At 46.6% G+C, this 20,377-nt stretch overlaps 1 protein-coding gene across 2 annotated transcripts in view; it reads right to left on the bottom strand.

Moving 5' to 3' along the window:
• The window catches only part of VWF (von Willebrand factor), a 167,687-nt gene that overhangs the window by 142,291 nt on the left and 5,019 nt on the right, over positions 1-20,377 (bottom strand). The window contains exons 4-6 of one of the 2 annotated variants that reach the window (XM_053554967.1): positions 13,205-13,307; positions 12,705-12,913; positions 5,088-5,212 (exon numbers count right to left, since the gene is read on the bottom strand). In XM_053554967.1, the coding sequence (XP_053410942.1) occupies positions 5,088-5,212; positions 12,705-12,913; positions 13,205-13,307 (437 nt within the window). Of the gene's footprint in view, positions 1-4,723; positions 4,772-5,087; positions 5,213-12,704; positions 12,914-13,204; positions 13,308-20,377 lie in introns of those variants that run through there. The other variant, XM_053554968.1, reaches the window with a different exon arrangement.

Raw genomic sequence — 20,377 nt, 5'->3', positions numbered from 1 at the left:
TTATGTCACCCTCACCTAGAGAATACTGCAGTGCCAGAGGGTGAGCCCCCAGCCGACAACAGAGCTGTATGATTGGAAAGAAAGAAATCAAGACAACCCTTCCTCCTCCTTACTTCTTACAATACCCTCAGTGCACTAAATTGGAAATTGATCTGGGTTAATCAGAAGCTCTAGAAAAGTTGGCTCCTTTCATTGACCCACTTGGATGTGTGGATATGTCTAGGCACTTTACTTTCCTTCTAACCTCAAGCTGTGCTCAGCTTGGAGGAAGGGAAGAGGAAAAGATGAATTTTGGAGCTTTTGCTTTAATTACAGAGCTTGGCCTGCTTCTCCTTGCTCCCACTCTCAAAGCATGGGCACTCCTGTGAGAAACCCAGGACAGCAGGGGAACACCAGGCATCAGCTAATAACAGCAATAACGATAATGGTAATAACAATGATATTAATAGCATCTCATACAGCAGCACTCCACTGGGCTAAACTCCTCATACATATAATCTCCCTTATCCTCTCAACACCGTGGCAGGTACTATTCCCAGACCTGTCTTACATACGTGGAAACGGAGGCATGGAGGAGGCACATGTCCTGCCCAGAGCCACAAAACCAGTAAGTGGCCTGACCCAAACACACACTCTCAGCACAAAGCAAAGGCCCAGGGGTGAGAGAAACTCAAGGGCTACCAAGAACTTCAGACATTTCAAACTTACTGGAAAGAAGAGGAAACTCCTCCCTTCCACACGACAGCACCCACCTCTTGGTGCTAGAACTCGGCCTGCCTTTGTTAGTGCTATACTGGGCTGCCATCCAGGTGACAGAGGCTTGTACAGACTAGCCAGGGTCTAGCACCACTGAAACACTGAAACACCCAGGGGAAAAAAAAAAAAGTCTTTCAGAATGTGCTTGTTTATAAAGGTGGAAATTGCCTGTATTCACAATTTAGGCAGCTGGATTTAGCATCAACCCAGGCTGACGTACTCCTTGGTCAGAGGTCAAATTGTTCCATGAAAATGAAGAAGACTCACTGAATGAGTAACTAATACTGAAGCTAATCCTGAAACTTTCTCATGCTAAGGTGGGGGTGTGTGTTTTATTTTGTTTCTGGAATAGGAAAGGGCTGAATTTTTCTCTACTTACATGTATATGTAAGTAAATCATATTTCTGCAAGTGAAGGAATCTGATTTTTATTGCAGAGGTCACAATCCCTAGATAAGTAATGCCACCTAACTTGCATTCATCCACCCACTGAATATTGACTGAGACCCATTGTAGATTGTCTTATCTTCTCCAATCCACAGAAACACACAATAAACGGTTTTAAAACGGAAAGAAACCTTAAGAATCTGGGGAGCCCAACTCCTGATAAGAAGTTGGGGCCCGTGGTTAGAAATAACTTGAATGGCCTGAAACACCAAAGGGAGGGTGTGAAGCCTGACTCTGCAACTTAGTAGCTTTGAGTAGTTAGTTAACCTGTCACTTAGGTTTTCTCTGCAGATGAACAAAACAGTAAAAGGCTAACTGCCCTGCAGCCCACTGATGGCTGTGCCTGGGTTCTGCAGAGCTGTACATGCCCAGACAAGGCTGACTGCAGCCTGCCAGGTGTGGTCATGGCAGTGTTCCCGGGTATAGGCAGGGGCAGCCATCTTCATGTATTGTTATAGGTTGTTTTTTTTTTTTGAAACCGACGCTCCCTATGTCGCCCTTGGTAGAGTGCTGCAGCATCACTGCTCACAGCAACCTCAAACTCTAAGGCTTAATTAAGTGATTCTCTGGCCTCAGCCTCCCAAGTAGCTAGGACTACAGGTGCCTGCTACCATCCAGCTATTTGGGGGTTGTAGCTGTCATTGCTGTTTGGCAGGTCTGGGCTGGGTTCGAACCCGCCAGCTCCAGTGTATGTGGCTGGCACCCTAGCCACTGAACTACAGGTGCTGAGCCTGGTTATAGGTTTTGAGGAATAAAAATCCTAAGCCCCCACAACCAACTAGACAGACAACTCTTAGCGAAAAAGACCCCAAAGAAACCTTAAAAACTGTGTTTCTGGTCAGGGCAGTTGGAAGGTTGAACATGCCTTATTTTTTTTTTTCTTTTCTTTTTTTTCTTTTGAGACAGAGCCTCAAGCTGTTGCCCTGGGTAGAGTGCTGTGGCATCACAGCTCACAGCAACCTCAAACTCCTGGGCTCAAGCGATTCTCTTACCTCTGCCTCCCAAGTAGCTGGGACTACAGGGGCCCGCCACAACACCCAGGCTGTTTTTTGGTTGTAGTTGTCATTGTTGTTTGGCAGGCCCGGGCTGGATTTGAACCCACCAGCTCAGGTGTATGTGGCTGGCGCCTTAGCCACTTGAGCCACAGGTGCCGAGCCAAACATGCCTTATTATACCCCATCCTTCAGTCCCCACCAGTAGGCTTTCTTTCTTAACAGTTAAACAGAAACCAGCCTGGCAGGATTTCTCTCCCTTTTTGTAGTTTCAACACAACAACTGACTGAAGCTTAAGAGACCACTGGCCAGGGGCTGGTTCTGGTCATTACAGAGGCTGTGCACAGGGTGCCTCTGTGCCCTGCTCTCCCCTGTGACATATGGAGCCTGAGTTTCATGCATAAGAACGTTAAGTCTCCACCTCAAAGTGAACACAGGATGTGTACAACATGCGTGTTCATTTACTACACGTTCATGCAGCCCCCACTTTGTGAACTATATTCATAGTTCCTCCCATAAAATGTTAAATGCATATACTATGGCCAATCCATTTGGCATAAATTCCTGTTTCACTCTTCTCTCCCTAAGTGCCTGCTTCTAGCTTCTGCCAGAGGCTGCTACGTTCCCCAGCCTACAGCACAGCCAGTCTGCAGTCTATAACCCTTTATAAGAAATAAAGCTCTCCTCTCCAAATGTATGAACCTCGTGACTCTTCAGCTGACAGTTTCAGCAGTGTGGCTGCTTGCTGATGGGGATAGGGAGGGGGTGCCAGAAGAGCTACTGTACAGAGGATGTCCTAGTGCAACACAGGTTCCCATTCAGTGCCCAGAGACTCATCCAACAGCTGAGCCACTCCCTAGGCACAGGCAGGAGTCCTGCCTCCTTGCCCAGGGGCAACCCACACCCAGTGACCTACTGGTCTCTTCTGGTCAAGGTGAGCCTCCTTACCCTTTTCAGAGTACCTTGAAGGATCAGCCGAGGCCCCTGCTGTAACTACGCTCTATCGCACACAGTCCAACATCTCCACTGCCCAGCCCTGCTCCTCTCCTTCCCTTACAGAGGCTGCTCTTAGGCTGCTCTTGACTTCAGAGAGCCTCCCTGCTAGTCCCCTGGGCACAAAGGTCCCTCCCAGGGATCCGGACTCACAGCACCTCCAAGGAACAGTGAGTCTCTGAGCACAGTGTGAAAAGGACCATCCCTGTGCCAGCAGGGGCCTGGCTCCCTATGAACCATACGCTCCCTCTTCCCTCAGCCCAAGACAGCCTGACCCTGATGGGGAGAGGAAATGTCCACTGAAAGAGCTCTTCGCCCACCCAAAGTGTCACTGCTCCCAACACCCGCACACACAGAGGCAAAAGAGCCATCTTCACCTCAACGGAAAGTGACAGAGTGCATTCCCCCACCCGTCCCACCCTTCTCTCCAGGCGGGAGGCCCTGGTGAGTGAGATGGTAAAGGCAGCTCTGCCGGGGCTGGAGCTACTACAGAGATACCCTGTAAGTAGCAACAGAGCTGTGTGGAAGGGCCAGGGTCAGCGGGCAGTGGCATGCACAGGACAGGAGGAGGCCATCGGGCACACAAGTGGAGATTGGAGCTATGTGACCACAAGCCAGGGAATGCTGGCTGCCACCCAAGGCTGGGAGGCAAGGGATGGATTTCCCCCTGGAGCCTCTGGAAGAAGCACAGCCTGGTCAACACCTCCATCTCAGCCCAGGGAAACCGAATTCAGAACTGTGAGAGAATAAACGTCTATTGTTTCAAGCCACCAAGTTTGAGGTAATTTGGTACAGCAGCTTCAGGAAGCCATCAGAACATCCAAGCAGGGTCACGTCAGGCTCAGACTCCAGTCAATGTTCTCAGCCATGATTTCCTTTCCCGCTGATAGGACAGAACAGGGCTTTCCCCCTCCTATTTCTAGTTTATAACAGCCACTTTAGTGGCTCGGCGCCTACAGCTCAGTGGCTAGGCACCAGCCACATACAAACAACAATGGCAACTGCAACAACAAAAAATAGCCGGGCGTTGTGGTGGGCAGCTGTAGTCCTAGCTAAGCCCAAGAGTTTGAGGTTGCCGTGAGCTGTGACACTATGGTACTCTAAGTGAAACTCTGTCTCAAAAAAAAAAAAAAAAAAGGGCGGCACCTGTGGTTCAGTCGGTAAGGCCCCGGCCCCATATGCTGAGGGTGGCGGGTTCAAACCCGGCCCCGGCCAGGTTGCAACCAAAAAATAGCCGGGCGCTATAGCGGGCGCCTGTAGTCCCAGCTACTCGGGAGGCTGAGGCAGGAGAATCGCTTAAGCCCAGGAGTTGGAAGTTGCTTTGAGCTGTGTGAGGCCATGGCACTCTACCGAGGGCCATAAAGTGAGACTCTGTCTCTATAAAAAAAAAAAAAAAAAAAAAAAGCCACTTTAAGAGAAAAGCCACTTAAGAGAAATTCTATTGCTAGAATTTCACACACCTGGCCAGGGATGATGGAGCTATTTGGGGATGAGAGAGGACAGTGAAGCCAAAACCAGAAAGCACAGTTACTCACCTGGTTTGCAAGTGTGTGTCCTCCCAAATCCATATGTGGAAACACAAACGCCAAGGCGGTGGTATTAGGAGGTAGAGCCTTTAGGAAGATGATAGGGACAGCCCCTCATGATAGGGGCTGTCCTTCATGATACCTGCACACTAGTCCAGACCCAGTTTAGAGTTCTAGGCCCAGAAAAGTATTGCAGTTAGAGTTGACTCTGGCCACTGTAGTCACAGTTGGTTTTCAGGGGGAGAGGGGCCTGTGGGACCCACAAAAGAATGTCCATTCCTCCCCAGGGGGAGGGCCTGAGGCTGAGTGCTTCTGCCTCTTAGATCCAGAAGTCACAAGCCATCCAGGCCATACCTCGCCGGGCCATACCCACCTGCTGCATTTCCCCAGAGGAGACGTTGCAGGGGCTGCTGGGCGGGGCTGCCCGTTTGCACCGCTGCTCCCCATTGCTCAGGGCCCACGAGTTGGCAAAGTCATAGGGGTCTGAGGTCAAGGTCCCTGTGGAGGAAAATTTCAGGTAAAGAACACTTCAGTTATACCTGTGCCAGGAGGCCTGCATGAAAACGCTAGGTCTATTGTTGTTACCCAAGTCCAACCTCTATTAGATTATACAATTGGCATGGGGGTGGGAAGCGCATTTTACACAGTACTCAGCCTAAAACCACAGAGCACAGGCAGTGGAGCTCAGTAGTGCTTCATGGGTGAGGGGCTGATGGAGGGACAGACGGGTACAATGTGGAGTGGAAGGAGAGATGATGAGGAGACACCCGCCCCTCGCACCCCCTCTGCCTTTGCTGCCTTCTTCCCCCTTGTTGCCTTAACTATCTCCACTCATTCTTTGAGGTGCAGCTCAAGAACCACCACCCCCAGGGAGCCTTTCCGAACCAGCTGTACTTCCATTCTCCTCCAGCCGGGGTGGGTGTGCCCCCTCTCTGTGCTTGCAACACCCTGGTGTCCTTTTCCCAAAATCCTCATCACCTTCGGGGTTCATAGTCTCTCTGCTTATATTCATCTCTCATTCAGCGGTGAGTTCCTAGTTAAGAGGATGAGCTGTGCCTCTTACCTCTAAATTCTTTTTTTTTTTTTGCAGTTTTTGGCAGGGGCTGGGTTTGAACCTGCCACCTCCAGTATATGGGGCCAGCGCCCTACTCCTTGAGCCACAGGCACCACCCTACCTCTAAATTCTTATCTGATAGACTGTGGATGCTCAAAATACTTTGGCACAGTGAAGGGAAGGATGTGATGTGGAACTTAAGCCCCTGACCCCGGCACCCTCCAGTCCTGAACATCTTTGCTTTCGTGCTTATGGTATTCATCCTACTATCCACCTGCAGTGGACTGGGGAAAGAGGGAAACACAAGGCCAGGTACAAAGCAGCTACCTAATAACACTGCTGACTCTGTATATGACGGCAGTGTGAGGCTACTACCTACACAGCACTGGGATGAACAGGTTCTCTACATACCATGCCAGGAAGAGTCAAGCTTGTTTTAAGGTTAAGTAATGCACTTGGGAATGAGAAATAAACTCTCGGTTCGGCGCCTGTAGCTCAAGCGGCTCAGGCGCCAGCCATGTACACCAGAGCTGGTGGGTTCGAATCCAGCCCAAGTCTGCCAAACAACAATGACAACTGCAATGCAATGCAATACAATGACAACTGCAACAAAAAATAGCCGGGCGTTGTGGCAGGCGCCTATAGTCCCAGCTACTTGGAAGGCTGAGGCAAGAGAATCACTTAAGCCCAAGAGTTGGAGGTTGCTGTGAGCTGTGATGTCACAGCCCTCTACCCAGGGCAACAGCTTGAGGGCCTATGAAAGAAAAGAACAGAAAAGAAAAGGAAAGAAATAAACTCTCAGACCAGGCATGGTGGCTCTTGCCTGTAATCCTAGCACTCTGGGAGGCCAAGTCAGGAGGATCACTTGACGTCAGGAGTTAGGAAAAAACCTGACCAAGAGTGAGACCCTGTCTCTACTAAAAAAAGAGAGAGAGAGAGATAGAAAAGAAAAAAGGAAGGAAGGAAGGAAGGAAAGAAAAGAAAAGAAAGAGATTAGCTGAGTGTTGCGGCAGGCACCTGTAGTCCCAGCTATTTGGGAGGCTGAGGCAGGAGGATTGCTTGAGCCCAGGAGTTTGAGGTTGCTGTTTTCTAGGGTGACAGACACCACAGCACTCTAGTCTGGACAACAGAGTGAGGCTCTGTCTCAAAAAAAAAGAGAGAGAGAGAAAAGAAAAAAAAGAAGAGGAGAAGAGAGGAATAAACTACCCCTGGGGAAAGAAAATAAAAGTAAGCCTTAGAATATAGTCAGTTGGCATCTGGTATGATAGGCAGAAAAGAAATGCTTCCCAAAGATATATTTACTTCCCAATCTCTAGAATCTATAAATATTATCTTATATGGCAAAAGATGTGTGTTAAGAACCTTGAGAGGAAGAGCTTCTCCTGGATTCTCTGGGTGCGCCCTAAATGCAATCATACTGATCCTTATAAGAGACGGGTAGAGGGAAACCAAAGGCCCATGCAGAAAAGGAGACAGAGGCAGAGATTGGAAAGACGTAGCCACAGGTCAGAGTACACTTGCAGATGCTGGAAGATGTGGGGGTCAGAGTCTCTCTAGAGCTGGCAGGAGGATGGCCCTGCTAACACCTTGATTTTGGACTTCTGACCTCCAGAACCATGAGAGAATACATCTCTACTGTATTAAACCACCAAGATTTTGGTAATTTGTTGGCAACCACAAGAAACTGACACACATATACAGAAGAAACCAAAGGGAAGAGAATTTAAATTAGAGGAGTGTCCACTGTGTGCCAGGCACTGTGACAGGTGTTCTCTGGGGACCCAGTCACTCCCTATCACACAGGCTTGGATACTTTCTTTCTTCTTTTTTTTTTTTTTGTAGAGACAGAGTCTCACTTTATGGCCCTCGGTAGAGTGCCGTGGCCTCACACAGCTCACAGCAACCCCCAACTCCTGGGCTTCAGTGATTCTCTTGCCTCAGCCTCCCAAGTAGCTGGGACTACAGGCGCCCGCCACAACGCCCGGCTAGATACTTTCTTTCTTTTTTTTTTTTTTTTTGAGACAAAGTCTCCCTCTGTGGACCTGTGTAGAGTACTGTTGCATCACAGCTCACAGCAACCTCAAACGCTTGGGCTCAAGCTATCCCCTTGCCTCAGGCCCCCAAGAACCTGGGGGTACAGGCACTGACTAGGAGACCCAGCTAGTTTTTCTATTTCTAGTAGAAATGGGGTCTTGCTTTGCTCAGATTAGTCTTGAACTTTGAGCTCAAACCTCAGCCTCTCAGAGTGCTAGGACTACAGGTGTGAGCCACTGCACCTGGCCAGTCTTGAACACTTTCTAATACACCATATTAAAGAAGAGGCTTCACATTGCCTGGAGGAAGCTCCTATCACCCTGTGTGATCTGGGCTGACCCCATCACTCCATTGAGCCTCATGTGTAAATCAGGGGTTAGACTAGATGACCTCAAAGATCTTTTTCAGCCCTGACCTTCTTTGAAGTGAATCTTTATGGGCTAAATCTGAAATGATGCATAAGGCTATCCAGTAGATAGAATTACAAACATTCTTGATTAACCCGGAGTTAAAGTCAATCTGGACTCCCAGAAGTTAGGAAGCAAGATTAGTTGTTCAGTGACAAATATTGGTGAGTCTTTGCCAACCAAAGAAAACTAAACCCCCAGTCCTCTGAGGATGATTTCCAAATTAATAATGCCAAATTTAGTAGTTATTCAAACGAGATAGAGGAGGGTAGTAGGGAAAGAAATACCCCAGAAAAAGTAGTAAGAGTAGAAAGCAGAGGATAAAGTGGAAAATGTAAATCCTAAGGTATCAACAATATATTTAATATAAAATGTATGAAAAGAGCCAAAACTTTATAAGAAGACAGAAAATATTTTGCTATATTAAAATAATAATAATAAACTGTCACTGTACATCTATTAAAATTGCTAAGATAAAAACATAAGCTGATAGGCAGCGCCCATAGCTCAGCAGTTAGGGCGTTGGCCACATACACCGAGGCTGGCAGGTTCAAACCCAGTGTGGGCCAGCTAAAACAACAATGACAACTGCAACAACAATTACAAAAAAAAAGATAGGCGGGCGTTGTGGCGGGTGCCTGTAGTCCCACCTACTTGGGAGGCTGAGGCAAGAGAATCGCTTAAGCCCAAGAGTTTGAGGTTGCTGTGAGCTGTGACTCCATAGCACTCTACCCAGGGCGACAGCTTGAGTCTCTGTCTCAAAATAATAATAATAATAATAATAATAATAATAATAATAATAATAAGCTGATAATACTAGATGCTGGCAAGGATTCAGAGCAACTGGAACTCATACATTGCTGGTAGAAAGGCAAATGATATAGCTCCTTTGGAAACCAGTTTGACAGTTTTTATGAAGTTAAAAATACATTTGTCATACTAAGTCCTAGATATTTACCTAGGAAAATTTAAAACATACGTTTACACAAAAGCCTATATATAAATACCACTTCACACCTCTTACTTAGGACAGCAGCTATTAAAAAAAAAAAAAAAACAGAAAGGTGTCAGCAAGAATGTAGAAAAGTTGGAACCCTTTTTGCACCATTGGTGGGAGTAGGAAAAATGATACAGCGGCTATGGAAAATGATATGGTGGTTCCTCAAAAAACTAAAAATAGAATTGCCTTATGATCTAGCAATTCCATCTCTGATGCGCACTCAAAAAAATCGGGAGCAGTGTGTTGAAGAGACATTTGGGCTCCCATGTTCAAAGCAGCATTATTCACTATAGCTAAAATAAGAAAGCAACATAGTGCCCATCAATGGATACATGGATAAGCAAAGTGTGGCGTATATACACAAAACGTTATTCAGACTTTAAAAAAGGAAATTTGACATATGTTAAATTTGTCAAGGAAATCCTGCATATGTTACAAAATAGATGAATCTAGAGGACATAATACAAAGAGATGTAAACCAATCATAAAAAGATAAATGCAATATGATTCTACTTCCGTGATGTACTTAAGAGTAGTCAAAATCATAAAGACAGAAAGTAGAGTGGTGGTTTCCAGGGGCTATAAGGGTAGGATGGGGAGTTATTATTTACTGAGTATAGAGTTTCCCTTTTACAAGATGAAAGTGTTCTGGAGATGAATGGTAGTGATGGCTGCATAACACTATGAATGTTACCTTATACTTAATACTTAATGTTACTTAATACTTAATACCACTCAACTACATACAGAAAAGTAATTAAGCTGGTAAATTTTGTCATGTGTATCATAGCATAATTAAAATGGGTTAAATGGAGAAGTACATACATGAAAATTTATAGTGGGCTTATTCATACATAATTTCCCTGACACTGGAAACAACAAAGTTTCCTTCAACTGATGAATGGATAAACAAATTGTGGCACTACTCCTCAGCAATAAATAGGCACAAATTATCGATAGATGCAACATCACAGACAAATCTCTCATGTGCTATGTTAAATAATAGAAGCCAGACTCACAAGACTAAATATTCTACTGTATCATTACATTTACATGAATTTTAGAAAAATCAAAACTGTAGAAATAGAGAAAAAAGTCCCTGGCTATCAGGGGCTAGGAACTAAGAGAGAGTTTGGCTACCAAGGGGCATGCAGAACTTGGGGGATGATGCAACTGTTCTATAGTTTGACTGTGGTGGTTATATGACACTAAAACTTTTGTGAAAACTCATAGAACTATATATGAAAGTGTGAATTTTGCTGTATCTAGATTATACCTCACTAAATGTGACTTTAAAAAAACATAATAAAATCCAACTATGTGCTGCTTTCCTGAGATGCATCTAACAAATCACTCAGAAAGGTTGAAAGTATGAAAAAAGACATACCAAGCAAGCACAAACCAAAAGAAAGGGAGAGTACCTGTATTAGCATCAGACAGATTTTTTTTTGTTGGAGACAGAGCCTCAAGCTGTCGCCTGGGTAGAGCGCAGTGGCATCACAGCTCACAGCAACCTCCAACTCCTGGGCTTAGGCGATTCTCTTGCTTCAGCCTCCAGCCAGGCTATTTTTTGTTGCAGTTTGGTCAGGGTCAGGTTCGAACCCGCCACCCTCGGTATATGGGGCCAGCACCCTACCCACTGAGCCACAGGTGCTACCCCCATCCCACTTTTTTAATTTAATTTTTTTTAGAGACAGAGTCTCACTTTATGTGGCATCACAGCTCACAACAACCTCCAACTCCTGGGCTTAAGCGATTCTCCTGCCTCTGCCTCCCAAGCAGCAGGGACTATAGGTGCCTGCCACAATGCCCGGCTATTTTTTGGTTGCAGCCATCATTGTTGTTTGGCGGGCCCGGGCTGGATTCAAATCCATCAGCTCAGGTGTATGTGGCTGGCGCCTTAGCTGCTTGAGCCACAGGCGCTGAGCCGAGTAACAGACAGATTTTAAGGTAAAAAGCCTTGTTAAAAATGATAAGAGTCATAGGAACAATTCACTAAAAAAATTCAACACTTCTAAAAACTAATAACAAAGCATCTAAAATATATAAAGCAAAACTTGACAAAATTATATGAAGAAACTGACAAATTCACAACCATTATAGAAAATTTTAACATAACTCTCCTAGTATGAGACACATGAAACAGACAAAACATACAAAGATTTACATAGCACAATTAACAAACTTAACCTATAGAATCCTGTACCAGGGGTGGCACCTGTGGCTCAAGGAGTAGGGCGCCAGCCCCATATACCAAAGGTGGCAGGTTCAAACCCAGCCCTGGCCAAAAACTGTAGAACGCTGTACCAGTCAGAGAACACATTCTTCTTGAGCTTACATACAACGATGGTAATATACATACTGCAAATGCAAAATGTACTAGGCCACAAAAAGTTTATAAAAATTTTTAACTTAGTTTAGAAATCAATTTAGTCACAAAGAGGTAACTTTAAAAATTCTAAACATGTGGAAATGTTAAACACATGTAGTTTAAAAAAGAACTCCAAATGAAAATTAGGAAATTCATAGAACTAAATGAAAACGTTAAATATCAAAATTGGTATGGTGCCGCTAAAGTAGCATTTAGAGGAACATTTATAGTGTGTACCTATTGGACAATAAAATATTTGAGAGTGTACATTTATAGTATGTGCCTATTGGGACAATAAAATATTTGAGAAATTAGTACTGGAAAAGACAAAAACAAATAATCTTACTATTTCCCAATATGGTAAGGTGCAATGAAAGGAACAATCAACTATTTCTCCACGCCTCTCAATCAGAGGGTAGTTGGATCGTAAGGAAGAAAGATAACTTATATACAAATGCTCGACTTTTGCAAGGGAACATCACTAACTAAATGTTTGTATAATTGAAATTACCAAGGAAAGATTAAATATTAGTAGTGGTTTTCACATTATCCACATTAGCTTCTATTGCTAGTAAACACTCAACGTGCACACATACATCCTGGCCTTTTTGGACCATGTGGAGGACCACTTTTTTTTTTTTTTTTTATGTAGAGACAGAGTCTCACTTTATGGCCCTCGGTAGAGTGCCGTGGCATCACACAGCTCACAGCAACCTCCAACTCCTGGGCTTAAGCGATTCTCTTGCCTCAGCCTCCCGAGTAGCTGGGCCTACAGGCGCCCGCCACAACGCCCGGCTAAGGAGGACCACTTTTTAACCACGCTAAGGGAGTGCACTCAGGAAGGTCTACTCAAATCATCCAACATTCACCAGCCAACTACCGTGAGTTAAGTTGCTATAGAATTCAATGTTGAACAAAGTGAGGTTTGAGGAGACCCAAGATCTGGTTTGACCAGAGGTGTAGGCACCGAGGTAGAATGTTAAAAGATAAGGTTGGCAAGATAAATTGAGATGAGGTCATAGTGATTCTCAAATGCCAGGGGAGGTGTATTAAGGAAGTTTTGTGAGCAGGAAAGTAAAATCATGACCACACTTTATGGAAATGATATCCCAGAAAAATCTTACCTTCTTGGGTCCTAAGGTCATCTTCAGCGAAGATGTTAAAGTTGCCACACAGCCCACAAGTCTTGTTGAAGTATCTGTTCGACAGCAGGACTTCAAAGTTGCCATTGCCATCAATCCTGGCTGCAAAGCCATGGGCCTCACTGGATAGCTTGTAGTACCCAGCCTCTATTTCTAGATACAGCCCTTTGAAGGCATAAGGCATGGAGACTCTGGAGGGCAAAGGAAGAGTTCAGAAGTGGGCTTCTCATGCACTTTCTGACGTCTTTCCAACCTTCCAACCCCAACCCATGTTACAAGATTCAAACCATGGTGCAAAGTGGCTGAGGGCCCAGCCCAGCAGTGGGAATACCTGGCTTTTAACCAGCCCTGCTACTCGCTTCCTCTGGGCACATTTACTTCCTTTCTCTGAACTCCAGCTTCTTCATCTGAAGAATGAGGGGGTTGTGCAAAGGAATCCCCAGGGGCCTTTCTAACTTGGGCATTCAGGGCTCCTGACTTACCTTTGGTCTCCCTGCATCACAGTACCATTGGCAAACAAATGAATATCAAAGAATTCTCCAAGATACACAGAGAGGCTCATTCTCTTGCCATTTTGGAAGTCCCCTAGAAGAAAAAACAAAAGTCTGTAGTAGTGATTATCACCCCAAAGAAAGTCAATAAGTGTATTAATAAGCATTATCTCTATAATATTGTCTCAGTGGAAAACTCCCCAAAAAGACTTGGGACAAGAAAAATCTCCCTAAAAATCGCATTCACTCATTCATTTTTCCATTCATCTAAAAATATTTATTGAGTGCATTCTCTTATATTTCACAAAAGAAAAATGTAAAAGCATGATGTCTTGCTTCTGGGAGTTTACAATTTTACAATGTAAATATAAAGATAAGATAAGCATGCAGCATTTCAATGAATTATAAGACAGTAAGCAAAAGCAGCAATGTGAGTTACACTCTAGGATAATGTGATGTAGATGGCACCTTCAGATTGCCCAAATCAGAATCCCTGGGCTGTTTGTTTAAAATGAACGTCCATGAATCTCACCTCAGTTTACTCAATTTGAGAGTTTAGAGACAGTAGGTCAAGTATCTCACACAGCACTTGGAACTTAATAAGAACACAATAAATGATTGATACTGAAACTGGAAATGTCTGTATAGCTAAACGCATGATAAAATGGTCTCTGACAACCATGCAATTGTGAGGGATGAACAGGGAGGCAAGGCTGATGGTGGTTGTCATGGAAGAAGGAGCATAGGAGAGAGGATTTTCACAGATTATCAAAGTTTACCAAGCCGCGGCTGGTCTCAGAACTGCTCCTTGTGCTGGCCTTCAGTATTCAAAGACAGGATCAGCCACGGAAGATGAAGGAACCAGAACGGACAACATAGAGTCTGATTTTGAGCCTTGGAGACTGAGAAATTGCTGGAAACAGGGAAGATGCCAGCCAGTGTAGACAAAGAGTTCAAATGTGAACACAGCGCCGTGGGGCATAAGATGGGCCATAGGACCCAGCTAGGAAGGTTAGCTTTGACAATGAGCAAATAGATTCTCTTCTAAGAGAAGTGGGAGAAGTTAGGCTCCAGGTCCTCAGAAAAGAGAAGGCAAAGATGTCTGTAGAACCAAACCCAGAAAACTTGGCAAGGTCTATTGACTTGCGGTATTGGGGCCATTGACAGAGCCAGTAAGGAAGGGGCCTACTTAATCCTTACTCCTCCCGAGGAGGAACCCCCCCACACATACACACACACACAGGAGTCTGGGCCAGACCAAGGCTGCAAGAGAACCACGACCACCTGATACACACACACAAAAACCAGAATGAGCCAGAAAATGACATGTTCCTGGTGAGACTTCAAAGAGTACTGTCTCAGTAAACAAACTAGCCCATTCTAAGAATAGAATCTTAAATGATATGCCATCAGCAGCTCAGGGGCCACCAAGAAAAGCCTCCAGACCACCCACAGTCCACAAGCCATACTCTGTAGAGCTCCAGACCAACACTGCTGGAAGAAAAGGAGGCGACCCCCAAGTAAAGGGATTCTGTCCAGTTTGAGCCAAGGAGCTTTGTCTGCCACACATTTTTTACTCAGAACAGTTTTTGCAGCAAGCAAATCTTTAGAAGTCCAAACAAACTTTCTGGCAGCAGGAAAGCAACCAAACAAAAACAAACAGAACTGGAGAAAAGAGATTGAGCAATAGTGTCATTTATTTTTCACTTTACTTTATTTATCAGTCCCCATGATTATATCAATGTACACAGCTATGATTTAATAAAAAAACATTTATTTATCAGTAATGGTAGACTCTGAGTGATGGGTATATGGATGTCACATTCTTTCAACTTCTCTGTGTTTTGAAAATTTCCATAATAAAATTATTGAAAAAACAAACAAATAGGGCAGCCTGGCAACAACCTTGAATCTGTAGTCCCTCCCAGGGTCCTTCCAGGCCCCTAGTTATCTGCCGTGGGCCCAAGGCCAAGTCCCTCCCTTAACTGCTTCTGGGGCTGATATTTAGAACACCATGCACCAGCCCGGATGGAGCCATGTGACAGGGCCCATTCCACACCTCCTCACTGAGACCTGCAAAGCAGAAGATCATCTACTGGAGGCCTGAGGCTCTGTGTCCCTTAAGACCACTGAGCCTGACCCCGTTAGTAGAATCCTCTCTACTCGAGTCTCAGAAGGCAGACAGACAGGGAGCTCTGCACCTGCTTCACAGGTCACTCCACCAGATGTCACCTCTGAGCCAAAGGCGCCTCCTGGAAACGAGGAAGGAATCCCTGGGCACTTTCCCTTCCTGCAGGCTTTCCTTGTCATGGGATTCAGAAAGGCTGGATGGGAACAAGCTGCCCAGGGTCTCTGCAGCTGGAGGAGGGACAGGGAGGGAATGCTTTGGAGGCAGCCAGACAGCCTGGGATGAGGCACAGCCCCACAGCTATTGATCTATAGCTGTTCGAAGCTTTCAAAGATGTAAAATCACTTAAGCAAGTCACGGTTCCAAGGGAGGCAGAGCTGAGCAGGAGCTGCAGAAAAGCCCAGAGGTCACAATCACCAGACAATTGAAAAGTAGGGCCTGGGAGGCTGAACAAGCTGAGAATTCCACAGAAGCAGAGTCAAAGAAGATCCAGGAAATATGGGGGGTGGCGGGGCAACCAGGGGACAGACACTAAGCGTAACCTGCCAGTGACCACAGAGCTAGGGAGTGATGACAGAGCTTGGGTTCCAGCTGGTACAGCTTCAAGTATTTGAAGGGCTTGCTCAGAGTGGCCCCAGGAGAGATGAACTTTAGGCAGACCAGGAGGCAGCTGTGAGCAGAGTGCCATGTGAGCTGCACCTGCAGGCAGAGGAGCAGGCTGGATGCCCCAAGGTCTTCACCTGCTGTAGGAATTGGGTCTCCTAATGGTCTAGGTCAATGATTTTCAACAGGTATGCCATAAAAATTTTTAAAGATCACTAATTAAATTATTTTCAAAAAAAGTTCAAAGCACAGTAAATATATTTTTTTACTCTTCTTTTTGATCAACACAATTTAAATGTGCTGTGGAAGTTTAATTATAGGTTCAAATGTGCCATGAGATAAAAAAGGTTGAAAAACATTGGTCTAGGTATAATGACCAGCCCCAATACACCCACCCAGGGACAAACCAGAAGTAGCAGTCTAGGGGCAGGGCTGAGGATGGCCTTCAGACCTTCAAAGAGGACTGGACTGCGTGGAGCCTGTGGAATTCTGGCCCTGGACAGCCAAGGGGCCTTGAAAAGCAGTGAGCACCTGAGGTGAGAGCATGGAGTGTGGGGGGTTGAAAGTGTGACCTGGAAAAGCCTATAATTCAGAAAAACATGCTGTGGTAGCAGGAAGGATCTTGGAAATCATCTGAACAAGTGGTTCTTAAACTCTTTTGTTCAAAAAACATAGTAAAGGGCGGCACCTGTGGCTCAGTGAGCAGGGCACCGGCCCCATATACCGAGGGTGGAGGGTTCAAACCCAGCCCTGGCCAAACTGCAACAAAAAAATAGCCGGGCGTTGTGGTGGGCGCCTGTAGTCCCAGCTACTCGGGAGGCTGAGGCAGGAGAATCGCCTAAGCCCAGGAGTTGGAGGTTGCTGTGAGCTGTGTGACGCCATGGCACTCTACCAAGGGCAATAAAGTGAAACTCTGTCTCTACAAAAAAAAAAAAAACATAGTAATAACACAATTTATTTCATGACCCAGCACACACTCACACACATTCACATGGTATTTCCCTTACCACGTGCCATGCGCTCTGGTAATTTCTAATGTTTTCTATCTTACTCTAGTTTTTTAAATGTTAGTCACAGCCATTAAATAATTTTAGGACCATAACTCGTGACTCCATTTGTAAAACACTGATCTAGACTGACTCCCTTTAGAGACAGAGAAAATGAGGCCTAAGTTCACAACAGGATTTTTCTGCCTGACCACTGCTGAATTCAGGGCCGGATACATCTTTGTTGTAGGGACCATCCCATGCATGGTGGGATAATTAGCAGCATCTTGGCCTCTACCCACTAGGTGCCAGTAGTACCCACCTCCCTGGTTGTGGCAACCAACAATGTCTCCAGACATTGCCCGGTGATTGTCTAGGGGGAAAATCATGCCAACTGAGAACTATTGGTTTACACTGTTAACATGGAGCAGAGCCCACACACGGGTTTTCGGACTCCAAGTCAAATCTCCTTTTGCAGCACAAGCTGCCGAAGAGGGCTTCAGCGTGCTCTGGATTCAGCTACATCCAGGCCTAATACAAGGGAGAACTCTAAACTGGCCCTATATTTGATTTGCTTTGTTCTCTCACTGCAGACAGAAGTCAGGGAGATCAGATAATGCACAGTCATTAGGAAAATGAACCATTAGAAACTGCCACACCCCCTAGACCTCCAGGTTAGCTCTTCCTATGACTGTTATAAAGAGGGGCTGGGTACCACCCCAAGGGACAAGACAAACCAGCAAAACTCTTCCCAAGGCTCCCTCTGGGCTGTCGAGCTCAATAATTGAGGCACTTAGCCCCTGTCCCGCTTGTTGGACTGAGAGGCATCCTGGGACCCTCAGCAGCAGAGTGGTAGCTGAACCAGAATCAGACCTGGGCACTTCCTCGGCTTTAGTACCAAACTCCCGAATGTGCATTTCCAAGGAACACTCCACCCTCATGCCTGTGCTTTGATGCTGGAGATGCTCAATCCAAACTCTGAAGAACAGGGATCTGGTCTGACCCCGCCATTTACTGACAGAAACAAAGCCTTGGCTGCGGAAGTGACTCAGCAGACTGTTGGCTGTTTATGCCTCTTGCTTGTCTGGTTTGAGAGCACAACCCTGCAGCTGTGGCTTAGGAAGCACAGTCCCTACTAAGGAGTAGTGACCAGCATCTCGGCAGTCCCTCTCTGGCCCCTGTACTGACGACAGGAGACAGGCAGCCTTGGGCTTGGACCCTGGAGCCTGCCTGACCCAGGGTCAAGGGAAAGGGTCTCCCCCTTGCGCCAGGTGATCCTTCAAGCACAGACATAAACACTTTACCCAGGATGTGAACAGTGTCCACAGACACTCAGACAGGAATGTGAATTCACAATTTAGTGCTAAGGAAACAGGATGCCATCAGAAAACAACGGAAGAGAGGTGTCATTCGGCATGTACACTGAAGTGCAGGTCCAAGGTCTGGGCTCAGCCCCTGCACCCTGGCTCCCCTGAAGCACCAGGGCCAGCCCACCTCCTGCAAATCATTCCTCTCCTCCCATACACCCCACCACCACCACCAATAGGAAAAGTAGTCCCCTATCCCCTATGATTTAGTGGTGTGGTTTTGGAGGAAGTGAAGTCATTCTAAATTAAAGTATGTTTGAACCATAGCCTGGTTTAGGCCAACAACTTCCAGGAAAATTGACACTTAGGAAGAGTAAATTATTTATATGAAAAAAATAATGAACCAGAGAGGCCTGTCGCTGAGACATTTTGAGGTAAGAGAGTACTTCCACAGCCCTCCGAACTCCTCCCCGGCCACTGACAGCCCCTGGTCTCTGCAAAGTACACGTCCAGCTGACAAGTAACATCCTGTGTTACGTCAGCTACTCTCAAAAACTCAGCTTTGGGTAACACACCACACTTTCAGATAACTTGTCTTACTGGATCCTCACAGTATCCCCATTTTCAAGATGAGAAAATGGAAGCTAAGACTATGCAACTGCCCTGAGGATGCCCGGGGCAGAGGGAAACGCAGCTGAGCACACAGGTGTTCTGACTCCAACTGCAGCGCTTTCCACGTTGCCGCTTCCCGCTGGGGGCAGAGCAGCAAGTCTCATGGGATGGAAACCAACCAGTGAGCACAGGTGGATGTGCCCAGTGCTGGACAGGAATGGCCAAGGACTTCCTGGAAGAGGTGGCAGTGACAGCCCACAGGGAGGAGCGTGGCCTGCACCTCCCTGACTGTGAGGGTCATCCAGAAACAGACGGATCGGGAATTGGGCTTTATTAGAGGGAAGGGACTTTTCCAAGATGCTGGCTTGGCTCCCCAAGCCTAGTACACAAACTCTGCCTGGGACTAAGATAACATTATGATTCACACGCCTCACGCCAGGGCAGGGAGTCCACAGCAGAGCTGCACTAAAGCAGACCAGGGAGTCAAGACAGCAGCCCTCCAGGGCACCAGAGTGCCTCCCTAGGCCGCTCCCTGAAACCTCTCCCGAAGCCCAGTCATGGGGGGGGTATCGTGCTTTCCTCTTTCAGAATCTTCCTCCTGCCACTTCTAACCCTCCAGCCTCACTGATACCCCAGAGCCATCTGAAGCACAGCACCTGCATCGCCCACTATGATTTTTAAAATGGAGAAACTCATTTAAATTACACACTGGAGCCACCCAAGGCAGGAGGGCCAGGGTCTTCAACTTCATGGGGAGAGGAAGGTTCCCTCCAGCTGCTTTTTCAGTTCCTCCCCAGCTGCTAGGTGGGAGCCCCACAGGTGCCCTGGGGTGTCTCTGGCCCTTTTCATCTCCCTCTTGGTTACTATGGCCAAGGCCACCTACCCTACCTCCGCCTCTCTCCTTGTCAGGACCATCTTGGCAAAGCACCAGTTCCCTCTGGACCCTTCTCTGCACTAGCCCCTCAGACCCTGCAGGATGGAAACAGACTCCCTCCCAGATCACGAGCCCCTAACCTGCAGCCTACCCTCCCACTATGCTCAAGTCCTGGCTTCTCAAAATTTGGTCTCCAGTCTAAGAGCAGCCGCAGCTAGGAAAGTATTAGACATGAACACTTCGGGCCCCCTTCCAGATCTACTGAGTCAGAACTCTGGGAGTGAGGCCTCCAGGCATCCTGATGCAGGCTGGGGCTTGGGGACCACTGTTCCAGCCCCAGTGATCTCCCCACTTAATCCCTGCTGGGAGCACACTCGCCACCCAGCCTCCTCCCCTTCCTCATGCCATTCCCACTGTGTGGAGCACCCTCCCCTGTCCTCTCTGCCCAGCCACAGCCCCCTCACCCCAGGCTCCTCACACGCCACTGCCCCTGTATGTATCTTCTTCAGGACAACAAAGAGATCACCATGCTTCAGAGATCCCTGGCCCCATTCAGGGTTGACAGAGACCCCAGTGAACTAAACACTAGGAAACTAAGATGAGCTAGACATAGCTCCCTTGCAAAGTTCACAGAAGGGTGGGAGCAATGGCAGC

The sequence above is a fragment of the Nycticebus coucang genome, chromosome 12 (genome assembly GCF_027406575.1).
Source record: "Nycticebus coucang isolate mNycCou1 chromosome 12, mNycCou1.pri, whole genome shotgun sequence".
NCBI lineage: Eukaryota > Metazoa > Chordata > Mammalia > Primates > Lorisidae > Nycticebus > Nycticebus coucang.
The sequence above is the reverse complement of the archived record's forward strand: the minus strand, read 5'-3'. Positions and strand labels throughout refer to the sequence as shown.